Genomic DNA, 20625 nt, shown 5'->3' on the forward strand with positions numbered 1-20625 from the left:
GAAATAAAAATAAAACACAAACAAAGAAGGAGAGTATATATATATATCCCCCCCCCAGGATATGAGCCAATGAACATTACAACAGGGGATGAAACAGCTGTCTGGAGCCACATTTGGAGCTAAGGGCACCATGAGGGATTGATACTGGGGGGCAGACATGAATCATCCCTCTTGAAATGATGTCCACAACATTTAATCTAGCCGGAGTATTTCTGTTCACAGCCGCGGAGGCTCAGCAAGGACCGAGGCGGCCAAAACAAATCTGTAATGGCTGCACAATTGAATCAGGTGTCTGCTCCTCTTAAGGAAATTAAGTTGTCGCCGGGGCGGGGGCCACTTAATGAGAGGCCGGCTCGGGGACAGTGACGAATGGAGGCTGACACTGGCGAGAGCGCGGAGCCGCCACAATATCTGCATTTGGAGCGGCAATGATTTTTCATCCGTTGCACCCCCCCCCCCTCATCAGGGACACATTTGCTCCCAGCGTGAACCAGTCATTTCTGCGCATTCACTCAAGGAAATGATGATGGCTAATAAAAAGGGGAATCTTCCACCGGCCTTACTCTTATGTTACGCTGCGTCGTGGCCGTGATGGGATTTTAATGGATGTCACTCCATACGTATCGCAGCACAACGTACGCAGTAAACCCCCCCCACTGGAGGCTATTAAGTTGCAAGGAGACCCTCTACTGTCCATTTTAATGACATTATTGGAATTGACCCACACTTAGGTCCAATTGAAAGCGACTCATCACGAACAAATATAGAATTTCTTTGTCGTCCACAGTTAAGTACTCAGATATTAACACATGGAAATGTCGGCCCTGAAAGGATGTGTCATTCATAGTCCCATGGGCTGTCCCGTCAGTGTGTTTGACCTTATTATAAATAGATGTGAAAGGGATTCTCTACGTGTTCATTTGATTTGGGCAAAAAACGAGAATGTGCCATCGTCAGGGGCAATTATTGTCCCATTGTTGTACCGCTTGTACGGGCAGGTTATGGGCGGAGCTTCACAAGTCTTGTGATTGGTCGTCACAGGAGCGGTATATTATATGGATCACAACGGAGTTGGGATGGAATTTAACCGTGGGAATGCAAGTCGTGTGACCAGGTACCATTTCAAAGCGGCACCTCTTGGAACCACGGCCTTTTCCTTTTGTGTTACGTTCAGCAGAACCCTCACCCACAGAGGGAGCAACCAGCAACTCGTGAGGACCTGGACTCGGGGTTATTGGTGTGGACAGAGGCAGTTCTGTTACAAAAAAAATAAAGAAAAAAGAATCATTGCAGTGTGAGGAATAGTTGGATCTGAGGAGGCTTCAGCTCCATCCCTCTCTGCCCCTCTCCCAGTTGACTGTATATGAATAATTAAGCCTATAGTCCAGGCCCCGGCTCATTACTGGAGGAAGTGCTGGCCTGGTTTGTGATGATGTGAGAGGAGGTGCGAGTGCCCACAGTCTGTATGCCGGGCATGGTTTCCCCCTCTACCCCGAACCACACACTCCATCCTTCATCTTTAATGGTCTGAGCTGTGATCGGACATCCAGCCTCTCCATCCTTCCAGCCTTGCCCACTTCATCAGGTGGGTAAAAGCATTGGCAGCAACACATCTACTGCCAGACAGGAGTTTTCCAGGAATTCTTAATAATTCTCCAGCAGGTTTAAGGAGTTTTGGGCAGAACTATCAAAGGGTGCACGTGTATGGGGGGCAGCCAGGGGAGCTAACTCTGACACGCACAGAACTCGTGTGGGAAAGTTTTCGGGCGCATAGAATTCATGGTGTTGAGTTGAGTTCTGCACCTATATGGAGTCATCACTATTCCTACGAACAAAAGTTTCCAGGGTCAAAAAAAGTACATCATCTTTGTAAAAATTCAAAACAACTTGCGTTGTTGATTAAACCCTTAAAACGACCCCTCATTTCCCCATCGCCACACCAGCACCCAGCAGAAGTTAAAAATAGCCACTAGAAATAAAAGCAAAGTAAACCTCAAGCTTTAGCTTCGCAGAGGTTACCCGGATTCTTAGATTGCCGCGCAACACATTTCCGCGTTTTCCACATGAGGGGGAGGGATGAGGCTGCCGATTGAAGCCAGGCTGGTGGAGAAAACAACAGAGGACGAGACGCATCAATCGGACGAGGCTGTCAGCTCGGCTCCCTGCGGAGGGATCCATGGGAAGTAAAAGAGGGACCACACAAAACAGAGCCTCCAAAATGAGAAGCAACAGCGCGGGCTGCTGCGCCATGAGCCGCCAAACCAGACGGAGACGAGCGACGGGTGACGCACGTACGTGGGTCACGTCTGCACGAGCAGATAACTAAAGAGACACAAAGAGCACCACTGTAAATATACTGCTACTATTTCTGGAAATTGCTCCAGACAACAGCAGTTTGTTATTTCTGTTGGAGTAAATTCTGAATATTCGGGTCTCCATCACATTTTCATCACACTTTATTACATTCTTGCAAAATTCAGAAAAAAAAACCTAAGCGTGTTTGTCTTTTGTTGCTTTATTAAAGCAATTTAATGTCTATTTTTAGGTGCTTACCCCCCCTTTGGAGGAGTATTTCTCCTGTGTGCACACCTGTGTATGTAAACAAACAGCACCGATCCCCGGCTCAAAAATCAGTGAAAGCATCACACCTGACATCCCTGGTGGAACAAAAATGTGTGAGCGGAACAAGTTTGGGTCCACAGAAACAAAGAAGACGAGACAGAGAGAGAAGTGTTGTAGCCACAGCGCGGATGAAGGAGATTATCAGAGATGTTCCTGGTTGTTTTATTGGTCGCAGGCAGCCGAGGATTCTGGAGAATATCGCCGAGCTGTCACTGTGCGTGTGTGTGTGTGTGTGTGTGGTGTGGTGGTGGTGGGGGGGAGAGAGCGGGCTGTTTGAACTGCGAGTAAACGCTTGGAAAATGGCGGAGCTGGCATATTTACACCCAGGGTCTGCAATAGAGGGATTACATGCAGCGCTTTATGTCACCCGTTTGACAGCATCATCTGGGGGAGGGTTTGAAGGCTCCCCCTCATTAGCTGGGCTGGGACTGCGTTTAACACAGCTTTGAGTTTATAAAGACAATGGCTGCCAGATCTCAAGGCCTTTAACAAGCAGCAAAGCCGAGGGTAACGCTCACCCCAACTCGCTGAGACTGAGTGAGAAGTCTCCATTGTTTAGAAGCAACAACGAATGGTGAGTGGGTCCAAATGAATGCGTGATCTAAGTTCATTTAAAAGAAATTCTTTATTGTTTAAACACATCGGAGCCGTTTTTTTGGTGTCCGTGTAAACATCATAATGGGATCCACTTTGTGAAATTGGATTAACACACATGGATTCCCCCCCGATTCTCTGATGTCTTCCTTCCCGTGCACCCAATAATCTGATTTATTTTGTTCCTTTTGTATCTGAGCAAGTGCAGAGGAAATGAGGGGAAGACAGCGGACAACATCCATGGCGTGCAGCAGAAGAAAGCTGACAACTCCGAAAGAAATCCAATAAACGCACTGAAACAGGTAAACCAGTTTTTGGGTTATCACATTTCTGAAATGTAAACGTGTGTGTAAAAGATCATTTCTTCTCTACAAACAGGAAGAGCTCCATCCATGTGCTATATTTGACCACTCCAATAGTTTTTTTTTATGATGAAATGCCTTAAAAGTTTGTCAGTACATTTTTACTTTGAAGCTTCCTGTTTGGGCCTTCGGTGATATCAAGCAAAAATCCTAGATGTTAGGATATTATTTTCCCCTTAAACTCATAAAGGAACTCTTCAGAAACGTTGCTGTCTGGCTCATTAGGGCCTCAATTTGCATCATTTTGCCAATTACCTCAAAGACTCAGCTCGATCAGGATGATCAATAATATCACCTGCAATCAAATCAAATTCTCTTCTTCCATTTTCTCCCCTCCTCACACGAAGCAAAACAAGCGGCTTGTCTTACAACCTCTCCAGCGGTGACGTTTAGTCTCAGCAAAGTATTTATCTACCAATTACCCACAGACACTCTCTCTGCCTGCTACAGCCGGAGCTGCATGAAAAAAGGAACAAACAGAGGTAGACGCTCTGGAACCCAGGCAGACGAGAGCAAAGGGGGGATGCGCAGAGAGCTGCCGTTGATGGAGATGAAATTGAAGTTGATTAAAAAGCAAACAAACAAACCCCAAACAAAAGTCACTCCGCGAGCTAATGTGCAGCTTAACTCCTGCTCCCGAGGAGAAAGAGATAAAAAAACCAGAAGAAAAGTGTTTAAAGTCAGAAACCCGGCTCTGCACGGCTGACATATTTACACCATTATGTGCAGGATCCAAAGCAGTTCAGCTTCCTCTGCGATTTATGTGAAGTTTCAGGTTTCCTCCTCTCGTCTTCCTTTTTTACTTTGGTGTCAAGGTGAGTAAATGAGCGCGGGAGACGGAGCTGTTGGTTCACGTTACTCTGACTAAACCAACTCTCCATCAATCATATCAAAGAATCAACCGTGATTTGGATCACTTCTGTGAAATGGGCTACTTTCCTTTCCCGCCTGGCCCTGGTTGAAACTCCTGATCATCATGAGGTTGGAGCATGTGTTCAGGGCTGATCTGGGCTGTTAGTGGCCCAGATCAGGCTTAGACCCCAGAATGCAGCATTAGCAGACACAGATACTTCTAAAGGCCTTTATCTTCAATGTGAAATGAAGCAATTTGCTTGTTTAGCCACTGATCTATACAGATCTGGGAGAGGAGTGGCGTCAGCCACAGCTATTTAAGCTACAGCGATCAGCGGCTCAAGTCCAGGTGTGCCTCATCACAGGAGTCCGGCTCAGCTGGCCTCCCTCCTCCACCTGCACGGGGAGGGGGGAGGGAATATAAACAATCACTCGTGCTCGGCTTCCTTCACTTGCATTCTCTCTCCCACGGTCCCCTTTGGAGAACATCAGGGAACTTCTTTACATCATCCTCGTAAATTATGCAGCACTTCTGTTTCTAGTTTTAGCTCTAGTTGCTTGGTTTTGGCCATTCTTCATTACAATTGATGACCACCCCAGCGCAGGTGGGGTCTGCACCTCATCTAGTGGACTGGGGAAAGCCCAGTAGAGTTGAGCCGAGAGGAAAACCCCCATTAATTTCCACCTCCGAACAACAAACAAAGGCTTCAGTAATCTGCAACCCTGCAGAATTCGGTTAGACTCTGGTCTGCAAATGTGTTTCTGCGTCTCACTAATCTATAATCAAAGGGGCCCGTTCAATAAAGGCATTTAAAAATAGTTATGGAATTAAATAGAATGTTATGAGCAATCAAACACTGCAACACAGGAAGGGCCATATACAGAAGACCTTATGCATATTCACTCCGCCCTGAAATCCATAGGAATGGCTCAGTCCCATGTCTCTCAGGCATTCACATACAATGGCACTTTTATCATATGCTTATCAGCAGTGGCCCCTCTCTTAGAGAGCTCGATCTTTTGGCCCCTCAATCACGGAGCATATTACTCCTCTGTCAGAGCAAAGCACTTCCTAACGACAGGGAGGCCAGCTGGGACTGAGCAGAGGGCAGGAGGCACATGCATTAACATAATAATCCAGCCACACTCCCATAGGCCCCGCGGCCAGACAGCATATTAGGCAGGCCCCCCCATGATGGGGGTCCTCGTGAGGAAATAAAGTGGGTTTAGGGTGAGTCTGTCAACCTGTGGTGAGGCCGAGGCTCTACCTGTGCTAATCGCTAACTTAGGGGGAGAAAACGCAGTATATTTAAATCCCATAAGTGAGTCTGTAATGTGCTAAAACTGTCTGGGTAATATGAGATTTAACTTAACCTAGTTCTGAACGTCTCAGGCTGGATTAAAGAGAATAAGTAAGCCTGTTTCTTCGTCTTCTTTTCTTTGTTGCCCTCTGCATCACATTGGAACACAACATAACCCAGGAGCCTGACACATATTTCTGAACACAGGAAGCATCTCCTCGCCTCCTCGTACTTACTGAAGCGACGCGCGGCGAGATGCAAGCTTTGAGGACAACAGAGAATAAGGGGGTTGGGTGTTGGTTCCGCAGCCTTCCCTGTGGCATAAACCGGGGGAGCGTTGGCAGCGTGCACTGAGGCCTGTGATCCTCTGGACTGAGGTCCCCTGGTACCTTCTGTGTCCTGCACAATGCTAACCACATGAGACAGCCGCTATCACCGCGTCAAAGGCATCATAATGAAGCAGCGCGGCAATAACACCCAGCTTACGCCTGGAGATGCAGCAAAAAGAAAGCCAATACACCAACCAGCAGCAAGAAGGAGAAGAAGAAGAAAAAAAACACAACTCAAGTTCAGCGATTCAGAGAAACTTCAGCTTCTGCCAAACCCAATTCAGCATCACATCCGCTGATAGAAAAACAAAGTTCACATAGAGAGGAGAGCCAGCCAGTTATGTAGTAGGAAACTAGCAGCATGGAGCCTTTTCACTGGGAGGCCTGTCAGAGCACCTCTAATGTGAATGTCCCACTGACTGCTACTGCAAAGCTGTCAGCCGCTGGTTGGGGTCCTTGACTGAAGACTCTCACAAGCCGTAATATCTCGGCGGTGAGAGCGAGGCAGGCGAAAGAGGGAGAAGAGAGAGGCGAGTAGGGAGAAAAAGGGGATCTCCACACATCATTTTGATCAGCAGACAAGGTAGCAGCGAGGTAGACCTCCCTCTGCCCCCGCCCCCACGAGGAGCCCGCACTCTAATTGGTGGAAAGGGCGGCCTGTCTGTGGCCGAGTGCACCCTCAGATCTCTCCCAGGACAGCAGAGGCAACGTGCCAATTACTGCCAATTGTCGGCGTGCGGTTGAGATGTGGACAGTCCTCCGCGTGGAATAGGACTGAAGGGCCAGAGAGCGCTCCTGCTGATGTCATGCACACGCATAATATCATTCTGGGCTTACAGATTTCATCAAACAAACATTATTCCAGTGGTTTCAATCAATTCTGCAGCTTTTGAACCCAAAAGTTGTTTGTTGTTTGATGCTAGGTGTGCTAAATGTTCTTGTACTTGAAAACAACCCGTACCTGCTCCTTACTACTTCATCCATTATCCATTAGCCCATCGTCACGGCACAGGTCTGACCTGCAGCACAACCTCTGCCAGACACACCAAGAACAGGGCAGGAAGAGCAGCAGCTCCTAACAAGGGAAGCAGCGAATGTAGCGGGGAGGAGGGAAAACAGTCATAACTCTCGCTCCGCTAAAAATCACTATAATGCTCTTTAATTGTGTAGGCAAAAATCTTTTCAAAAGAACATGGTAATTTTTACCCCGTTAAATTATTCAGCGCACATTAATAACGGTCGGGCCGCTGTGGATGAGAGTGGCTGTTTTAGGAGTGATGAGCTGCCGGAGCGTCGAGACAAGAGCGGTTTTAAGGCGCATTTTAAAGCTGTATTTTCAAGTAAATGACGTTGGGATAAATGACCCAGAATAACCCGAGAAAAGTTCTCGTTCGGGACACGCGCGGTTCGCGGTTTTGACATCATTTTTGGAGCGTTTCACTGTTGTTTATGATACAGGCGCTGAAGTGAACGAGGGCTGCTGCCGATCATCTGTGCGTTTGGTGGGAGTCAAGAAGGAATGACAGATAAAAAAAGGAAAGGTCACAATCATGATCTAATGAAGGGCACTGCACTCTGAGGACTTTAAAGGCTCTCAGCCAGCAGATCTCACGTCCAATAGAGTGATGCAAATGAGAATTTGCATGCGCCGGAAAGGTGATATACATAATTGGGGGAAGGGGGCAGGCCCGGACGAGGGGGGTATTCTTTATCAAATGCAGACATAAAGCAACACTTTCTGCCGTTAATAAAAGAATAGAGTGGGGATGCACAAAACTAAGGATGCGTTTCATCCATTTGATGAGCGGCGACTTTTAGGAGCAGAGAACACAGCAAGCCCAACTAAATCTGCACAAATGTGTCAGAGATAAAGTGCTCCTCTTCCCCCCATGAAGATTAAAAATACACCACAGCAGCCCTCCCCAGGCAAAAATAGCTTAACTACTCCTCTCACTTCAAAGTCAGGGGTCTACTCTAAATATTTGTGTATCGAAAGTAACACGTAAGATACTATAAATGTAGGACTAGAGAGCAAGAACGGGGGCTTGCAGGAGGGAACAACCAACGGCGGCGATGCTTCCTGATGTCAGCCTGAATAACGCAAACGCACAAGGAGGAAGCAAGAGAGCGATCCAAGAACGCCCCGCGCGTTTGAGAGGTGAAATTCAGACGGCTGGCGGATGTAAATTGAACAACTGCTGGTGGACCTGGGCCGGTCGTTACTGCTTAGTTACTACTGACGCACAAAGTGTTCGATCAGGGATGCTAACGCTTCGGCGGCTACACTGTTAGCTTTCGAGGTTCGCGCGGCCATCTTCTGGGGCCCGATGCGGCCTGATTAAATCTAAATCCGCTGACTCCTGCGCTGGTTATTTGTTTATTGAGGCGAGTCAGGGGGTGTTCGCAGCCTCAGAACTACATTTAAAGCTGATGCGGCTCCTTCAGACAGGGCCGCATCCGACTTCCTGTTGTCGACTCGCGCTTACTCCAGAAAAGCTGCTGCTGCAGCTCAGACGTCCTACAGCACTTCGTACGCCGAAAGAAAAGAGTTAATTAGAAATACAAATTCTCCCAGATTGTTATTAATGGGAACTGTGGAGTAAGCAACACATATTTTGTGCCCATAAGTAATTCTCAGGTATCTTTGATCTGTGGCCCACAGCGGATGCTGCCGCGCGCTGCTGTCTGGCTTCTGGGACTCTGCCAGCACCAGACATCTGGCTACTTTGTTATCATTGGCTGATCTGCTCCCGGGAGGCCACTCTTGTGACACCAGGCAGAGAGTGTCCTGGCAAGGAAAATTATCAGCACATTTTGAGTGGATTAGAGTTCCAAAGTGGTCCTCAAATCTCTACAGGGGTCTGGTGAGCCGCAGTCTATTGGGGGTTCCTCAGGGCTCTGTTTTGACAACACTGTTGATTTGAAAGCCGGTGAGTCTACGGCACTGGCTGTTGCGTCAGGGTTTCAGGCGACATCGGAAGCGATAAAAAGGTGCCTAATTATGATCTGTCAGCTGCAGAAAGACAGAAAAAGCAGCAAGGATTTCCCCTGATTAGCCTGGAGTTTAGACTCGGGTGTCAAATCGTGGGGTGAAAATGCGTTTCACCCTCGTCTCTTTTCGCTCTGACTGATGCGGTTTTGTTGTTCTTCAGCGGCGCAATACCTTCGCCGCGGGCCCTCCAGGCCATAAAGGAGTTAAATATGACTTAATCTCAAAGGTTGTGTTTGATAATCCATCACTGGAAACACTTGTTTGGAGGTCAAAGAAAAGACTGCTGCATAAGCAGCGGCTCAGTGCGGAGGAGGAGGAGAAGAAAACATCCATGAAGTGACAGACTGAACCTTATTCACAGGATTGATTGAGGTATCGTGTCTCCTCTCTTTTTTTCTCCTGGCGTTTCCATTTGTGAATACAAAGCTGCAGTGACCCATAAATATTACATGGTGTGGAGATGCAAAGCAGGAATTAATGACTGGGGTGTGTGTGAGAGAGAGAGCGTGTATGGCAGCTCCCTGTGGGATTGTGCTTAGACAGGCGGGCACGGTGAGGGCGTGGTCTCTCTCTCTCTCTCTCTCTCTCTCTCTTGGCTCTCACACACTCATACACACACACATGCACCCTCACTCTGTTTCCTTTCTCCACTCCACTATTGAACAATCTTTTTGGTGTCGATGCCAACCTACCAATCAGAAGATCTGTTTATATTACTGATTAAAAATGTTAATTAACAGTCATGGACAATAAAATATTGATTTTTTTCTCACTTACAGTAAAATTGATTGCTTTCTATTTGTTTCTGTCGCTCAATATTCACTTATTAATATTAAGTTTGAAAATCTCTTAAAAAAACCCCAATTCATTCTAAAAACTATTAGAATATCAATGGATCAGACGCATCGGTCATTGATTGGTCCTGTCTGGCATCCTCTCCACTCTCAGTATTGGTCAATGATCAGTTTGAGTTGGGAAATTCAGCTTTTGTGTTTCCGTTTTTTAAAATCGCTAATTGAACGTTTAAGTGGTGATGCAGAAACTATTTCCAACGGCGTGCACGTGACGCAGCCTGACGCGCTTTGACAGCGTGTGTCAGGCTGTTGCACGAGCTCTGATGGTGTACTGTGCCACAAACTTTGTCACAAATCAGAGGGAACATGCGCTCAGGGCACACAGAGGTGATGACAATGTAGTTATTTAAGGTTACAAGGAAGAGACAGACGAGAAGAAAACTACAAAGAAAAGCAGAGAGAGAGAAAGAGTGAAAGAGAGAGACGGAGATCAACTTTTCTTCTTTGCTTAGCATGATGAATCGGTTGAGGAGGGGCCACTTGACACCTGTCACCCAACCAGCCAGGCACAATTACCTCCAGGGGGAGGACGGGGGACTTGCTGGGGAGTTGTGCACAGCTCCCAGTGAAATAGGCGAACGTTTGAAGATCATTAGTGTTACAGGCCCTGTCTTCGTGGCCCCGTCCAACCCGCTGAACAGCGGGCTTTGATCACCACGCCGCATTTTTTGTCAATTGTACGGGCACAGCGCATAAATTATAAAGTTAGACACACAAAGTCAGCAGGTAAAGTGCCACGCTCGATTGCTGTCTGGCCACAGATGTGGCTGCTGTGCAGCTCTGCAGCCAGGGGAGTGTGGTGGCTTACGCCTCGACCAATGGCTCCGCAGAACAGCGGTCATGTGATTCAAACCAGGAACAACACATATCGTGACACACACTGCTGCTAATGTTGGGATTGTGTCACCAGCTATTTGTTTTCTTTAATGAGGCTAGCTAACATCAAGTCCACGCATGATGGTGACCAAGCAGGTGAGGTCCAGCTTTATGACAGAACCAGCTGGGTGTGGAGAAGGAGCCCAACAGAGTGGATATATGCTGCCTGGTGGAATATCATGGTATGGAAATGACGACAAAGGCGTCTAATCTTATCTATGCTAAGTATTAATGAACAGATTGAAGAAAAAACCCAAACAAACTAATAACATTGATTCTGTGTGCATGGTCAAGTATTAAAAATAGCCATTTTAAGGGTTTCATTGCTGAATTTTGACCTTTTGGCAATAATGAAACCTCTGATAGATCGGTGATGTACCAAACTGTAAAGGATTATGCAGATTATGAACGTAAAGATGTGAAACGCTCACGCTTGGCGGTGAGCTGCGGTGAGGAGAAATCATCATTATCACTGATGAGGCAACGGGCTGCCGATGACGGCAGCGTGACAGCAGTGAGCTTTTTAATTTGTCAGATCACATTGTGACATGTTCCATCTCGGGACGCGGGGAATCTTTTCATTTGAGCAGAAGAAAGGGGGAACGGGGGTCAATTAGCATCAACCGTCAGACAACTCCGTGACAAGCGATGTATCACCGCGCAGGGCAGTCAAGCTAATGAGAGGCAGAAGAAATGTTCCAGTCGGACCGAATTCTGCAATCATCCTGCTACATTAAACACGTATATGGCGCTTGACACGTGCACATAGTAGCGCACTGTGAGGTGTGGCCCGGGCCTCCTTCCTCGTCTCATCTGTGGTCGTGTGAGATCAGGATTAGTTGTGTCAAACGTTAGCATGCGCAACCGAGCGCTTGGAACATAGTTCCAGCTGTGTGGTTTAATCCGGTTCCCTCTTCAACGCATGTATTGAAATAGTTTTACCAACCGAGGCTGGATCGCACAAAACTCTGGCGTTGTATCGGGTGTGCGAGTGGCTTTATTGTCCCACAGGACACAAACATTTCCGCCAATGTGGTCTTTGCGAGGGAGGGGATCTCATTTTATCAGAAGAGACGGGAGGCTTTATTTGACTGGCTGTCAGGTATAACGCAGCTCTCTCAATATTGATCTGCAGTACCTAAAGGTATGTGACATCATTATGAAGCCTGACCTTATCATCTGCAGCCCTGCAGCGTGCGGGCAGGACCGGGCCAGAATCTAATGCCTCCCGCCCCAAAGGTTGGTGCCTGATGTGTAACGGGGAGCTTGGTCACCGTGTTATTTGTTTTCCTGACCTCATGGCGGACGCTCAAGGCTTGAAATCAACCCTGGCCTGAGGTGGGCGCCTCTGCCGGACCAGAATAATACTACCTAATATTGCATCTGTATGCAGAAATCCCAACATTGTTTGTGGTTTATTATTTGTTACTCACTTGAAGCAGCGAAAACACTTGTTGATTTAGGCCTTTTTCTAAAGTGATCATTTATCTCGAAGCAGCTTTGGCATTTATCCACAGACACGTTCATTTATAGTCATACAGCCAAAGACAACATGTGAGCAAAACAATCAAATCATTCACATCTCCTGCAGGACCAGATGCTACATTTGTGGATCAAAATCGGCAGAATTTAACCTAAATTGGGTTTGATATTCATATCATCTCAACAGTAAAATATCAATTTAGAAAAATGATCCAGATTTTCTCAGAAAAACACAAAAACAAATTTAAAAGCTACATTTTGAAGAGAGAACCCCTTCAAATGTGTAATGCTAGCGTTAGCAGCCAACCATTCAGTGCTGCCTCACTGGTATTTCCATTTATGTATTATTGTGTACAATTAATGTGTTATTATTTGATGACTCATTATGCTATGTTCAATAATCTATGTGATTTGTACTATTGTAATTAAAGTATATTATATTTTAGGGCTCCTCAGTGCTCATAAAAGGGTAAACACTCTATAGATATAAGCTACTGAAGCACTTGATGCTTCAGTTTAGCTCACAAATGGATCAAAAACAAAAGCATCTCCGAGTGTTTTACACCACTTGAGCTGCAGTTGCACATTTTGCAGCCTTATTCACTCAAACTGTGCGCCACCCTCTCCCCCGCCTCCCCGCAGCAGAGTGTGTGACATTTACTAAATCCTGGAGGCTGCTACCTTTTTGTTGCATGCATTTAAACAACACATTAGAGCCTCCTCGCGGAATCTGCCGCCGCTCCCAGGTAAAGCAGATGAATAAATACGCCGCTGCCTTGAGTTAGATCCCTTTGTAGACCCGCTCCCAACAAGCATTGACCTCCTGCTCCGACATGTAAAGAGCTCCTCAAGATCAGAGGGGGTGGGGGAGGGCGGGGGAGGCTTGTGAATAAAGGAATCGCCAGACTTCATCCAGTCCTCATCTCTGCGTCGGGCCCGGTGCAGAGATACCTTGTCGGCGGCACAAAGGAGCAGATCTGTAATAAAAACAGCTGTCTCTGGTGGTCCTGCTGTAATTGGGATTGTTAACGTGGAGAGCTCCTGGGGGAGACTGAGAGGAGTGCGTCTTTGTGTAAAGTACACAGACACCTCTGTAGGAGGGGGAGGGGGGCGGGTGGAGGAGCAAACAAGTCACCTGAGTTGGATCAAGCCTCGCTGAGTGTGCTTTCCTCTGCTTTACCCGCCTTTTACTTTTATTTCCACGCTGATGTTTTACAGCTTCTTGAAGTGAGGATATTCTTTGCTCGCACAATTCTGCAGGGTTGGAGGCGGGGGAAGGGGGGGGGGGGGGTTTTTTTTAAAGGGAAGGTAAGATTGTTTTTATGGTAGCAGCATTCCCTCCAATTACTCTGAGACTGCAGCTCAAATTTTCCGGAATATCTGATGGAAATCAGCAGAATCCTGTTCAAGGCCCTGAAAGGAACGGCACAGAGTCCACTGGTGCCGCTGACACACAGAAACACCAGCAGGCGTTGGAAACCCACTTTGCTTCACAGTCAATTGCTCTGGAACAACCCCGACTGATTTATTTGACTTAAGATCCACTTTTTGTGTGTGTGTGCGTGCGCGTGTGTTTCGTTGTAGATGAAAATTTCATAGGCCAGTTTAGAGGTGGTGAAATATAAATGATTGCTTTAAACTTTCATCGTAAATCAGTCTGTTGGTATATGTGAGCAGACACTGATTGCCCCTTGATGTCTCCTGAGCCTGATCTCCTGTATCCTGGAGTCTGGAGGTGTTTCCAGCAGAGCCCGCTGTCCTGCTGGGAAACACCTCCCTCCGTGTCTCTCTCTCTCTGTCTCCCCCCTCTCTCCCCCCTCTCAATCTCACGCACGCACACGGGGACGTATTAAGTGTCCATCTCCATCATGACAGTAAAGAAAAGGGACGTCTCGTCGCCATGAACAACCTAACGTTACAGTATGGTACATACATTAAATAGGCGTTTAATATTAATAATCATCGTGCACGCGCACAGGCGCCTTGTGTGACCTGCATTCTTGTGAAATTAGCAAAGAGATTTCAATTCGAAAAGGAATTAATTTCTATGATCAGCCCGTTATAAACGCAAGTCACTCCATCAATACTGTCATCCAACATGTACGCGCGCGCGCGCGTGTGTGAGAGAGACACACACAGAGAGAGAGAGAGAGTTATGGACAATTACAAAATTAAATTCAAGTCTTTTCCATGCGAATGGACGTGATTCATAGCAGTCATTTAGATTTTCTCTTAATTACAGCGTGTTTTAATCCCAATTACTGATGTTTGATTAAAAAAATCATTTTCTAAAAGTCATTTAAATTTCATTCTACGCTAATCATATTATTTTAACCTCAGTTTTTGTATTTTAGTTATTTCCCGCCTGATAATCGAGAAAGGAGCTGTGCGCAAAAATATGCACGTGTTCATTTTGGTATTTTTCATAAATATTTTAATAAAACGGCAACTTAAAAAAACAGTTACATATAACATAATAAAAACCTTAATACAGGACATCTAAAAAATATCAAACGATGTAATAAATAGTATTCTTTTACAAGATGAATTCTAGTCGCAAAAGGTTCCAGTTATCGAGAATCAACTTACTTTTTTTTTTTTAATGACGAAAAACACATTTTTCGGTGCGATACATCGCGACAGAAAACGTCCCTGAACTTGCAAAGACTTGGTGTTGGGAACGAGGAGCGGCTGGAAGGAGAGGTGATCGGAAATAGATGCGCTGTCGCGGACTGCCCATGCGCAGAGTCCCCAGCGGCGGTGGTGGAGGTGGAGGAGGAGGTGGTGGTGGTGGTGGTGGTGTGGCTAATGAAGAATAATAAATCATGAAAAGGTTTTTCAGGTAGAGCTGAAACGTGTGTGACTGAGAGAGAGAGAGAGAGAGAGAGGGAGGGAGGGAGAAAAGGAGGGAGAGAGGGAGGGAGAGGGTGCAGGCGAGCAAGAGAGGGAGGGAGAGAGAGAGAGAAAGAGAGAGAGAGAGAGTCAGTCTGCCCTTCGCCTCAGAGCAGAGGCAGTTTGGGTCCCCGCAGCATTCACCGTAGTCGAAGAGGCACCAGAGTGTCACCGCCATAACTTCTCCTTTTACGGTCATTTCCAGACGGGAACTTTTTACCTGAAAAAAAAATCCGCAAAAAAAAAATATTCATCGACTTTTAGACATATTTTGGGAATCTCCAGAGACGGGAAAATTACTTCTTTTTCCTCCATTTTTTTGGGGCGCCGCGTGGAGTTCTGCAAAAACAAAAACAAAACCAAAAAAAAAAAAAAATCCCGACCAAAAAATATATGTATTTTTCACGCAGTTAGGTGGAGATCGTGAAAGAAGAAAAACTCTTCTTCTTTTTTTAAGAGAAAAAGGAAATTCGACTGCGCGCAGGTGCATGGCTGCTCCGCGCCCCGGCAGAAAGACCTGCAGACACCGACGCGCCTCCTCCTCCAGTCTCCACAAATAGATGCCATAACTTCAGTGTTTGGAAGACCGACTTCAGTCTACATTTTATTCGACAGTGACCTGAGATTCCTCCGAAGGCAATTGGACTTCAACTCCCGACGAGGAGGCGGAGTCTTAACTTATTAAAAGGAACTTGCCGAGGCTTGGAAGCCCGCAAATATGATGATGATGTCTCTGAACAGCAAGCAGGCGTTCGCCATGGCCCACACCAGCTTGCCAGAACCCAAGTACTCGTTACACTCCTCGTCGTCCTCCACCCTGACTTCCAACGCGCCCTCGTCCTGCTCGTCCTCCCGACACAGCAGCACCATCATCAGCAGCAGCGGCGGCAGCAGCTCGGAGGCGATGCGCAGAGCCTGTCTCCCAACCCCACCGGTACGTATTCTGCATAATCACTGCTTAAAGGCACATTTTGACAGCCCACTTTTTTTTTTTTTGCTTGATGTTTTTTTCATGTCAGCACAGCAAATCACCCAACACCTCCATATTTTTTTTCTCCCCTCTGCTCAACTTATGTATTCAGTCGGCTTTGCCTTCCGTATTAATTTTTATGACCTGGGATGCTGCATGTGTCTTGTTTTGTGTGCTCCCCTTTTTAGGATTTCTTTTTTTCACATTCTGGAAATGTTTTAAAACGAGGAGTGGAGGGAGAATTCCCTGCTGACAGTTATGTGTGCATTCTATTTGCAATTGCAGAGCAATATATTCGGAGGCTTGGATGAGAGTTTGCTGGCCCGGGCTGAAGCTCTAGCGGCGGTGGATATAGTCTCGCAGACCAAGAGCCACCACCACCCTCCACATCACAGCCCCTTCAAGCCGGACGCAACCTACCACACCATGAACACTCTCCCCTGCACCTCGCCGTCCTCCTCCTCCTCCTCCTCGGTGCCTATTTCTCATCCGTCCGCCTTGGCTGGCCACCACCACCACCACCACCATCACCACCACCACCAGCCTCACCAGGCGCTGGAAGGCGACCTGCTGGACCACATCACTCCGGGACTGGCACTGGGAGCCATGGCAGGGCCGGACGGCTCGGTGGTTTCCACGCCTGCGCACCCTGCCCACATGGCGGGCATGAACCACATGCACCAGGCAGCCATCAACATGGCTCATGCCCACGGGCTACCACCGCACATGGGGATGACCGACGTGGACGCCGATCCGAGGGACTTGGAAGCCTTCGCGGAGAGGTTTAAGCAGAGACGGATCAAACTCGGGGTTACCCAGGCGGATGTAGGGGCAGCTTTAGCCAGCCTGAAGATTCCTGGGGTGGGCTCCCTCAGCCAAAGCACCATCTGCCGATTCGAGTCCCTCACGCTGTCTCACAACAACATGATCGCTTTGAAGCCCATCCTGCAAGCGTGGCTGGAGGAAGCCGAGAAATCGCACAGGGAGAAACTTAATAAACCCGAGTTGTTCAACGGCGCCGAGAAAAAGCGGAAGCGCACGTCCATAGCAGCGCCGGAGAAGAGATCACTGGAGGCCTACTTTGCCATTCAGCCGCGTCCTTCCTCGGAGAAAATCGCTGCAATCGCGGAGAAGCTGGATCTGAAAAAGAACGTGGTGCGGGTCTGGTTTTGCAACCAGCGGCAGAAACAGAAACGAATGAAATACTCAGCATGCGTCTGAACGCCTCCCGCGTAAAGACTTGGAACTGCTCACAGACTATTTGTATCATATTTCCTATCACACACCTTTTTTCTTCAATCATCGATGACTTTGTGCTGAAATATTCCTAAAAATCCAGCAAGGACTGACAAGAAAAAAAAAAAGCCACAGTCACGTCTTTTACGCAGAGAGAGAAGATCTGGAGGCGAGTAACGCATCGTTTGACAAAGCAAGTAAGAACACTGTTTCCACACTTACTAGGCTTCACCTTTATCATGTCAACGCAGTGGGGACTCTGCTTTCATTTTTACTGATGTGATTAATTTGAAATGAGGACTATAGTTTGCGTTAGCCACTCAGTGAAAACCGCATCGTTGTTGACGCGCTGCCGGGCTCGTTTCCCCTCCAAAGCACTTGGGTTTGTGACTATTAGTGTTCCTATATTTTTATTTTTTGCTACATTTCACGACCAACGCGGTCTGACTTTTATTCAGGGCCCGTAGGGGGGGGACCAGAGGGACAACACACCACTTAATCCGCAAAGCTACTATCAGATTACGCCCCAAACCGCCCTCTGTAAATGAGTCTTTTGCCCGTCACGCACGTCATTTTGTGTCCAAAAATGTGATCGAGTCCACTTATTTTGTTGCCACGTGTAATCAGAGGCAGGGAGCTATTTTAATGAGGTTAAAATAAAGTAGGTTTAGTCCATCAATAGGCCCCACTTTGTGCAGGTATCATAACAGTGACTCACTTTTGATGGTTTGACTGAATTTTACACTTTAAATATATAGATTTGATTTGCTGCCGGCCGCAATAAGTTTACAATCCAGCGTGGGTCGGCATCTTATGAACTATTTATTAAGTGAGGTCATGTTTACTTCATTATATATTTATTGGGATTCCCCCCACCCTCCTGGTTTTGCTTGAGAAAATCAAATCCTGACAGCTCGTTAAGCGTGTTCTCCCCTTCATTTAAAGGGGAAATTTGGACTCCCGGTTTTTCATTTACGCTCCCCAACATCCGAGATGGTACAATCGAGATATATATGCTATAGTATTCTCTTTTCTAAATTATTTTGTGTATGTTTTCTGCTATTTATTTGTATAAATATACGCGCATCGTTATGAAGTCTTTGCTTGTTAAAAAAATCACCTTGTTTAGGTAATGTTTTCTTCTTGAAGAGAAAAGAAGCCGCTTCATAGAAGTATACGTGTACAATGTAAATATTTCATTGGAACCAGTCGATGCACATAAATATATGCGTACAGGTTTTTGCTGTATTACTGTTTTAGCTGAGGTAACTTATTTCTGTAATGTATGTTGCTTTTTTTGGGTTGCTGGTTAAATAACCCCATTAATTTATTACCTTCATGTAAATTTAATTTATTTAATTATTGAATATGTGTTTCATTAAAGAAAAAAAAGTTTAACATTTAATCTCCCATGACTGCGCTGTGTTGTGTGGCTCACGCAGACATATTAATATTCTTTTATTTATGCATCTGTTTATTTATTGATGAGGAGGAGGGGAACGCTTTAGCTGAGAGCTGCGCGGCTCCTCTGAAGCTTATTTTACTACAGATTAGCACATGTATCAGGCTTCAGTTTCAACCCGGCCCTGCCGTAGTGCCCATGAGCGAGGCACTCCAGCTAAACTCAAACGCCCCCTCGCTTGCACGCGTGGCCACTTTTTCAGACCTGAAATGTGAGCTGGATTTTAGACCAGACCTTTTTGACTCTGCTGTGCGGGGCCCGTCGTTGAAGCGGGGCCCTTAACGGATCTCGCTCTGCGTTAAAGGCGCGCTTGAACCGACTCTCCTGCCAGATTTACGCGGCTCACTGCTGCCTTCACCTGAGAGCAAATGCTAATATTCTATTAGAGGCTAATCAGGGGGTCTGCGGAGAGCTGGATGGGTCCCTGGAGCGCAGACTTGCCAGATGTCAGCCCGCCAGAAAAACAGCCCGCCTGCCAACGTGGCCGTCTATTTAAACACACACTCAGACGCGCGTCCTCCGCGCACGCATGCGGGCTTCAGTGTAAAAGCTCACCAAGTTATGGTGAGAGGATACGAAATGTGTATTATGGCTGCTGGGAGCATGGGTTCTGCATCCCGAGACCGATTTTTGCTTTTAAATGGGACTATTTTCTACGCACCTTAATATCTAACATAAAAATCTGATTTCAGAAGAGGAAAATAAACCATTTTGACGTCATTAGTTTCCAACATTAACTGCAGTTTAAAAAAATATATATTTTACTTTATGTATTTGACACCATTACCAAAGGCACATGGAGCCCCCCTCCACGTTTATCCAGCACGTTTTAATAAAAACGTCTCCAAGATTGATCTGCAAACATGTTCATCCGCGTCGCTGGTGACAAATTAAGAGAATCAAAACCAGCCTGATTAATGTGACAGCCGTGATGGTTCATCAATTAAAAGATGCTCCTGGTGAGTGCTTCTCATTTCCCCCTAAACGAGCCGCTCACTTAACGCGTTAATAAGAGCGAATTATTAAATTACACATCAAATTATGAAAAGCAGATAATTATGAAGAGTGAGTTAAGGAGTCATTAGCCATCCCTGTTAATTAGCGCTGGTCAGGGAGGGCCGCCGTGAGTGGCTCATCGGGAATTGAAATTAACTTTATGCAGCGAGGCTGTCTGCTGCTCGACAGGCCTCGCACACGCACCCACACACGTACACGCACGTACACACGGAGAGAAAGAGAGAGCAGGGAAATCGATCTGGATTCTTTGACAGCCAATAAAATGGCCTCATGTCGAAGGCGCGCACGCAGGCAGCACAAAGATGGAATCCCTCTTTATTTATTTTTTTTAAAAAGAACGAGCCAAACGTTTTGCTTTAAACCCGCAGACAGGCCCCGGCCCCCGTGCGCGTCCCTCCGTGCGCCGCAGCGGCGACACTGTGGGAGATTTCTGCAAAAGGGCAGCAATGTTTCCTTTTGTTATAATTACGCCCTCTGTTTTATTTTTCACTCTCCCCAGAACATTTCCCTCCTTTCACAGGGATACTGATGAAATTTTAATGAGGCCGGGGACTGTCGGAGCTCCGCCGGGGGACCCGGCTGTGGAATATTTTAACTGTACATTTTACGCCAAGTGTCTGCCTTCAAAAGACGCGACTGCTCTCGAATTAGACGAAGTGCGAGCCGTAAACTGAAGGCGCAAAGCCTCCCGCTCGCACACTGCGCAAAGCCTTTATTTATCATCTGCTGGCTCTCTGTTGTTTTTGGGGTTGTTTTTTTTTTTTTTTTTTTGCGCCACCAAAAT

The 20625-nt window shown here is 46.7% G+C and overlaps 1 protein-coding gene and 1 long non-coding RNA gene across 2 annotated transcripts; one reads left to right on the forward strand and one right to left on the reverse strand.

The window, feature by feature from the left end:
- Positions 1-3383: 3383 nt before the first annotated feature.
- On the reverse strand, positions 3384-5201 carry LOC130527679 (uncharacterized). The gene is made up of 2 exons (XR_008951099.1): positions 3874-5201; positions 3384-3509 (listed from the first exon to the last, which is right to left on the reverse strand). It is a non-coding gene; the product is annotated as an uncharacterized LOC130527679 (long non-coding RNA).
- Positions 5202-15870: 10669 nt separating this feature from the next.
- On the forward strand, positions 15871-17494 carry pou4f2 (POU class 4 homeobox 2). Its single transcript, XM_057036641.1, has 2 exons — positions 15871-16090; positions 16412-17494. The coding sequence occupies exons 1-2, from the start codon at positions 15875-15877 to the stop codon at positions 17345-17347; spliced, it is 1152 nt and encodes a 383-aa protein (XP_056892621.1). The 5' UTR covers positions 15871-15874; the 3' UTR covers positions 17348-17494.
- The last annotated feature ends 3131 nt before the right edge of the window (positions 17495-20625 follow it).

Source organism: Takifugu flavidus, chromosome 6, assembly GCF_003711565.1.
Source record: "Takifugu flavidus isolate HTHZ2018 chromosome 6, ASM371156v2, whole genome shotgun sequence".
Lineage (NCBI taxonomy): Eukaryota > Metazoa > Chordata > Actinopteri > Tetraodontiformes > Tetraodontidae > Takifugu > Takifugu flavidus.